Genomic DNA, 7,709 nt, shown 5'->3' on the forward strand with positions numbered 1-7,709 from the left:
CTGGCGAGGACGGTGGCCCTGGGGTTATCCCCTTCTTTCTCTCTGGCGAAACAGTGGCTGTTGAGGATCCGCTGCAGGGAGGATTTCACCATCCGGCCGCTCGGGTCCGAAACCAGCAAAACCTCCGCTGCGCCTTCTCCGCGCCGCCGCCGCTGCTCGCCGTTCGCAAAATGGCGCCCGCGCGGCCCCTCGCCTTTATAGGGGCCGCGCTCAGGCCACGCCCCCACGCCACCGGGAACGCGCCCGCAGAGGGGGCGGGGCCGCCGGGCCGCCGGGAAACCCGCGAGCCCCGTCCGCCTGCTCCGGCCTCTGACTGGTGGAAGGCTGGGCTTTGGGGGCGGGACCGCGCCGTGTATTGGCCTGGTCTCTTTTAATCCCGCCCCGCCGCGCTGTCATTCTGCGAGCGTACGGGGGCGGGGCGGGAGCTCGACGCCGGGGACGCGCGGTGCGCCCTCGCCCCGCCCCCACAGCCGGCCCTTGGGGGTGGGGAGGCCCCTCTGGGGCCTTGTTTTGGGGCGGGGGGACCCTCACGGAGGCTCCAGGCCTCCCTTTAACCCCGTGAGCACTGCCCGTCCCCCAGCGGGACCCCTTGATGTAGGGCAGCTGGGGCGACAGACGGGGGTCCCCGGCTCCCAGGGGCCCGGCGCCCCTCCCCCCACAATGAGCTTTGGTCATTGTGTCTTTTTTCCTTTTCCAACACTTTGAGAGCTGACAACGTTCGACGTTAAAGACTTTATTCACATTTAGTAAACAAACGCTGCAGAGTGTGAACTCTAGTTTGGTCTTGGAGCCGAAACCTGATTGTTTTGGGGGGTTTGGGGCTTGTTACCAGTGGGAGCTGGGGGCCCCTCGGCCGCTCCTGGGTGGAGGCCGCGGCCACGCCAGGACCCCAGGGCCCCAGAAGAGCGTGGTCACAGTCGGAGAAGGCCTTGGCCACGCCTGTCCTCGGGGCCTGGGCAGCTGCGGCCCCAGACGCCTTCATTTGAAATTATTGGGGGTGCGGGGAGGCTAGAAGCCGGGCGCTGGTGGTGGAAAACCAACCCCAAACCCAAGGGCTGCGCCCCCAGTGAATCAGTTTTAATAGAATCTCGAAATCCAAAACCGAAACCCAGCCTTGAAAGTCATTTTGAAACCAGGCAGCAGTTTAGTTTAATTATTAAACAGCGTTGGTCGTCAGCTTGGTGCTGTCAGAGCTCAGCAAGCCCGCAGCTCCTGAGATGAGCGGGGAGGAAGGACAGCTCCGCAAAGGCGGACGGGGAGCCTTGCTCGGCCTGGAGAACCTCAAACGTGAACTTGTGTGTTCTCAGGAACCACGGAAACAAAAGCCTAAAAGTGGAAAGGTTGCTGTGTACCCGCAGGCCCTCCAGCAGGGTTGCAAAGGCTGTGAATCTCAAGGGAAGAGGCTGCCCACTTTTCTCCCAAGTAGCAGCTGGTGCATGCAAACCCTGAGCCTTTGGGTTGGCAGGGCAACTCCTTACCATTAAGCCACCAAAACTGCCAATCTAAGAAAAAAAAAACATGAAAGCTGAAGTCTATGAAGGCGGCAGTGGACAGGGCATTGGAGAGCAATTTTGCTCCAAGAGGGTCATTGGGTCAGTGTGGGTGCTGCAGAAAGAAACTTGTCTTCAAGGGTGATCTGGTGGTAAGAAGCTGCGCTGCAATCCCGAAGGCAAGAGGTTCAAATCCACCAGATGCTCTGCTGGAGAAGGAGGGACAATCTCCTCCTGTACCAGTCAGATCTGATTTGATGGTACACACACACACACACACACACACACACACACACACACACACCCCACACACACACACACACTAATAAAACATTAAAAAGTCATAATAATATGATCAGTGATTAAGAAGGGTTTCTCATTACTTCATATGCATGTGGGGAGCTCTGGTGGTCTAGTGGGGAAAGAATTGTGCTGCCAACCCAAAGGCAGGTGGTTCAAATCCACAAGCAGCTCCAAGGGGCAATTTCCTCCTGTGCATTTACAGCCTCAGAAAACATGTTGGAGGCTCAGAGATGAGCAATTGAGCTCGAGTTTTCATATGCGTGTCAAAGTTGGACAATAAGAAATAAGAAAGACCAAATAAGAATAAGAAAGACCAAAGAACTCACGTCTTTGAATTGTAGTGTTGGTGAAAAACACTGACTGCCGGATTGATGGTATACCAATTGACATATTTCAACAAACAGATGCTGCCCTAGATGTGTTCACCAAATTATGCCAAGAAATCTGGAGGACGGCCACCTGGCCAACTGGCTGGAAGAGATCCATATTTGTTCCCATTCCAAAAAAAGGTGACTCGACAGAATGCGGAAATTATCGAACAATATCATTGATATCACATGCAAGCAAGATTCTGCTGCAGATTATCCAAAGTGACTGAAACAGCACATCAACAGAGAACTGCCAGAAGTGCAGGCTGGATTTGGAAGAGGCTGTGGCACTAGGGATATTATAGCTAATGTCAGATGGACCTTGGCTGAAAGCAGAGAGTAACAAAGGAATATCTGTCTGTGTTTCATAGACTATGCAAAGGCTTTTGACTGTGGATCATAACAAACTTTGGCTGACTCTGAGAATAGTGGGAATCCCAGAACACTTGATTGTGTTCATGCAAAATCTATACTTGGACAAGGAGGCAGTCATCAGAATAGAGCATAGGAACACTGCATGGTTCAAAATTGGGAAGGCTGTACACCAGGGATGTGTCCTATCTTCATATCTTTTCAATCTATGTGCAGAACAGATTATACAGGAAGCTGGTCCCTATGAGAAGTGTGGCATCAAGATTGGAGGAAGACACATCAACACCTGCATTATGCAGATGACAAAACCCTGCTTGCTAAAACTGAGAAGGACCTGAAGTGCTTGCTGCAGAGGGTCAAGAACTGCAGTTTTCAATATGGATTGAAGCTCAACATCAAGAAGATAAAGATTCTCACCATTGGGCCGACTGGCAGCATTGTGAGAGATGGTGAAGAGATTGAGATTGTAAACAGTTTTATTTTGTTTGGCTCCACAATCAATACACTTGGTACCAGCAGCCAGGAAATTAAAAAACATATTGCGTTGGGAAAGTGTGCTGTCAGAGAAATCTCCAAAGTACTGAAGAACAATGATGTCAGTCTAAAGACTAAGGTGCACCTGATGTAGGCCATGGTCTTTGCAATCACTTGCTTTGCATCAGAGAGCTGGACAATTACTAGGGATGATAGAAGGAGAGTTGATACCTTTGAGCTGTGGTGCTGAAGAAGAGAATTGAATGTACCATGAACTGCTACAAAAATTAACAGGTTTAACCTTGAGAGAATTAAACCATGCTGCTCCTTGGAGGCAAGGATTCTGAGGCTTCATCTGACATACTTTGGACATGTTGTAAGGAGGGACCAGTCCTTGGAGGGGACATCATGCTTGGGAGGGTGGAGGGACAGCTCAGGAGAGGAAGACCCTCGATGAGATGGATTGGTTCAGCGACTGGGGTAATGGGGGTGGGTGTGTCAGAGACAATAAGATTGGCACAGGATAGAGAGGAGTTTAGGGCTGTTGTACATAGAGTCACAGATGACTCAACAATATTTAACAACCACAGCATTCAATAGATTGGGAGGTGCTTGTCAAAAGCTCTCTTTTTCTCCTTCAGTAGGATCTCCTGGTGGCCACCCTGGCCCTTCATTCCTTGCTTTTTGAAGTTTTTAGGGCCTGCTTGCTCAAATGTCTATTTCGTGTTTGGACTTGAGGAATTTTAAAAGCCTGCCTTTTCTCTTATTGTGAAGGCAGCCAGCATCTGCAGAGTTCAGCTGGCTACCACCCTTCAAAATGCTGTGGAATTGGCCCGATCATTTCAGGCTACCCCAGGGACTCCTGGATGATAAATGTATGCCCATCCACAAAGCAGTGTTTGTTCTTGAAGCCATATCTGCACTAGTAAAACCAATGTTGTATTAAAGGCATTGGCATTGGGGAAAAAAAGTCATCAGGAGTATTTGTGACAAGTCACGGACAACAATTACAAGATTTCTTTTACTGTGTTGGGATGATATTGTTATAAATGTACCCCCCCCAGAAATCTGTGTAGTGAATCGGGCTTCCAGGTCTCTGGGAGGGAGCCCTGTTGGCTGGTGGGTAGGCAGGTGGGCTCTAACCCAAATGCCATGTCTTCCTAGCAATTGGAATCCAGTGCCCACTGGATATACACGGGATTTGAAGGTACCTTAGTCCATACACTGACATCATCCGTTCTCAATAATTTGGAGAGGTCCCTGACGGCCGACTTTCCCAGTGTAGTATGTCCCCTGATCTCCTGACTGCTTGTCCCGTGGGTGTTAATTGTGGATCCAAGTAAGATGAAGTTGTTGACAATCTCACTCTCTTCTCCATCTATCATGATGCCACCTATCTATCCACTGGTGAGAAGCTTTGTTTCCTTGATATTGAGATGCAGTCCCTCTTGAAGACTGCATTCTTTGATTTCCTGCAGTGGTGGCTGCAGCCATGGGCTCAGACGCAGCCGCGGTGGTGAGGACCATGGGGACAGGATGGGGCGGGTGTGCTGTACATGGGTCACTAGGTGACTGGACGGCTCCTAACGGCAGTGACAGCAGGCCCGGCTTCCGGCTTGCTCACAGCTGCCTCTTTCTCTGTGCTCACTCTCACTTTCTCTTCCTTGTCACCGGCCTCCGGAAGTGACCCCGCTGAGGGGGCCGGAGATGAGAACGGGAAACTCCCAGCCCCTGAGAACACTGGGAGTCCTCAGTCCAGCCGGCCTGGGCGGGGGTGGAGGCGGGGAGGCTGCTGTACGTGCCCTCCGGGCTGTCAGACACCAAGTGACAGAGTGGCCTGGCCCTTTGGGTTTTCCTGGGTCCTCCCCTGGATGGAGCAGACAGGCAGGGCTCTCTCCTTGGGTATGTGACTTTCCATGGGAGCTCTGCGATGAAGCAGGAGGAAGTCCCCAGGGCTGTGCAGGCGGGAAGGGGGATTTAGGAGAGCAAGTATCAAGGAGGGCTTCCTGGAGGTGGTGATAATGTGCAGGAAGAAGCAGAGGGGTGGAGGGCAGGGTAAGCCTTCCTCTGGGATCAGGACGGGCTAGGTGTCCAGTGCAGAGCTGCTGTGTGCAGAGACAGGTATGCCCCTTTATGTCTGTGGTCAGACACCTTGAAAACTGGCTTTACTATCCACTGTGTTATCCCCCACGGGGTGCATGGTCTCCAGAGACCTTAACTGCGGACATGGTCTTGCAAATCATCAAGAGCTGTGCAAACAATACAAGAGAGTGATTTCTACACTGTGGGAAGCGATGGTGGGGAGAGAGCAAAGAGACTGTGGCACTGCTGTGAAGAGTCTGTGAGAGACTGTGGCAAGCGGCAACCAGAGGAAACCTGGAGATGAAGCCACAGTTAAAGGTTCTACTTGCTGGATGATTGAAGGAAAAGCTGACCTGTAACTGCTCTGAGAAAAAGTTTGCTGGATGACTGAAGAAACCAGAGGTGCGTGTGCTGCTGAGCTGCACCTGGAGTTCTGCTAATTGAGGGCTTGTGTTTTGCTGTTAATCTGGCTCGGGACTAAACCTGGACTTGCATTGTGTGATATTCTTTGCCTCACCTTTTCCTTAATTTATTTCTATAAAAAGCCCCACAACTGTGAGTAAAGTTGTAGTAAAAACTGGACTCAAAAATCCATAGAAATAGTTGCAGGAGCATCTGGGGTGGCACGTCTGACCAGGCAGCTCTTTGCGTGATGCCTTGGATGTTATTGATGGGACAGTTCCCCTTTATGAAGTGGGCAGAAGTCAGAGTTGCCCACCCACACGTTACAACTGCTACTTATGTGGTGTCAGAAAGAGGTCAGCATGGACGGTGTGGCTTCATAACAACAGCCCTCAAAGCGTCCCTGTCCTAGTCCTGAGACACATGGACACAGTGCCTCACCGGCCAAAGGGACCCTGCAGACGGATGGAGTGAAGGGTCTCTGGACAATTCTGGATTTGCCCAGGGGGGCCTGTGCCCAGGGGGGCCTGTGACCATGGGGACCTGTCTGAGGGCAGGAGGGTCAGTCGAGGAGGAGCTGTGAAGGCTGAAGGCAGACTCAGACACTGAAGATGCTCGTCTGCGGGCTCTGAAGACGTAGGAGGGGCCTAGGGATGTGGGGCCTCTGGAAGCTGGACCAGCAGGAGATCGCTCTGCTTGGGACCTCTGAGAGGGCGCAACCCATGCCCCGTTTAAGTCCCAGGAGACCCATTCTTGACCCCAGGTCTGTGAGGTCATAAATGTGTGTCATTTCGTGTCCCCAGTGTATAACACAGTGTCCCTACAGCCTCAGTAAACTCACATCCACACCCTCCCTCCTCCACCTGGGACAGTAGCCACCCCCTTTGCGATCTCCTGTCCCACCTATGACAGCGTCAGCAAAGCCTACAGACAACGCTCACAGCTACGGAGTTTATTGCCCTCAGTTTAACACCAATGTATAACTGACCCTGAAGCAGGTTTTCAGAGTCTGTGAGTCACATGGTGGGAGACCGTCCATCCCTCTCCCAGGCAGCTGGCAGGAGGCTCTGAATGCCCGGGAAGTGCCACCTTTGAGTTCACCGGACAACCCCCGAGGGACTGCGCCACGTTGGACAGTGAATAAGGACGGCCGAGGAAGAGTTGACGCCATTGAGTTGTGGGGTTCAGGCAAAGTGTTACAGGTCCTTTTAGTCCTGCTAACTGGATACCCAGAAGAGCCCCTGTCCTGCCAACAAGCCCAGGCCCAAAGCCAGGTCAGCAAGCCTGGCTCCCCCGGCAATGACTGAAGGCTCCCTCCCAGAAAACTCTCGACTCCTCCGGGAATGGGAGGCTCACCGCCTGTCCTCTGTGGCCTGTGGAGCTCTGTTGCCACGCTGCCTTTTTATTTTTTATTTGAGGGAAAGTTTACAAATCTTACTGGTTTTCCAATCAATCATAGACATTTTGTCTTACGACATTATCATTGATCAATATCATGAACGAATTCCAATATGTGTTTACTCCCTTGTGTTACACTGTCCTTCCCTTCAGCCTGGGGAGCCCTGGGGGTGCAGTGCATGGAAGGGGGGGTTCTTCTGACAACCCACAGGCTGTGTGTCTCCAGCAGTTCGAACCCAGCAGCTTCTCTGATGGAGAAGGGTCAGCAGTCTCCGCCCCGCAATTCACAGCCTCTGAAAACCTGATGGAGGGTCAGCTGGGAGTCCATTCCCACCGGACAATGATGAGTGACCCCCACTTACTCAGTTGATCTGCTTGTTCACTTTCACCCCATCTCTTTCCCTTCTGATCCCTGGTAACCGTCCAGGATGGATGCTGTGTCCAAACAACCCCATTGCTTTTTACGATGCAGTTTTATACCGTAAGCCTATGAAAACCTGCCGGACGGTCAGCTGTGTCAGGCCCTGCTCCACGGCAGTGAGGTGTGTGTCCCCGGCTTAGGCTGTTACACAGCGTAGTTGGCTCTAGAGTCACCCACGTTGCTCCGTGCTGCGCACATTCTGATCATCTTCCAGTGAGAAGTAATGCCCCATGGAGAGGATGTGTGACAGTTTCCTTAGCCTTTCACCTGTTGATGGACACGTGGGTTGTTTGCAAGTCTTTGCTGTTATAAAGCTGTGGTGTGTGTGTGTGTGTGTGTGTGTGTGTGTGTGTGTTTCACAGCTAGTAGTGGGACTGCTGCATGAAAGGTATTTGTATT

At 52.0% G+C, this 7,709-nt stretch overlaps 1 protein-coding gene and 1 pseudogene across 1 annotated transcript in view; both read right to left on the reverse strand.

Annotated features, from left to right (window-relative positions):
• Positions 1-92, reverse strand: part of OAZ1 (ornithine decarboxylase antizyme 1) — a 2,564-nt gene extending 2,472 nt beyond the window's left edge. The window contains exon 1 of the mRNA XM_006897921.1: positions 12-92. Coding sequence (XP_006897983.1) covers positions 12-92 — 81 coding nt within the window. The remainder of the gene's footprint in view (positions 1-11) is intronic.
• Positions 93-210: 118 nt separating this feature from the next.
• LOC102873980 overlaps positions 211-7,709 on the reverse strand; it is a 13,428-nt pseudogene continuing 5,929 nt past the window's right edge.

Source organism: Elephantulus edwardii, unplaced genomic scaffold, assembly GCF_000299155.1.
Source record: "Elephantulus edwardii isolate Elephantulus edwardi_28Jun2011 unplaced genomic scaffold, EleEdw1.0 scaffold00217, whole genome shotgun sequence".
In the NCBI taxonomy this organism is placed as follows: domain Eukaryota; kingdom Metazoa; phylum Chordata; class Mammalia; order Macroscelidea; family Macroscelididae; genus Elephantulus; species Elephantulus edwardii.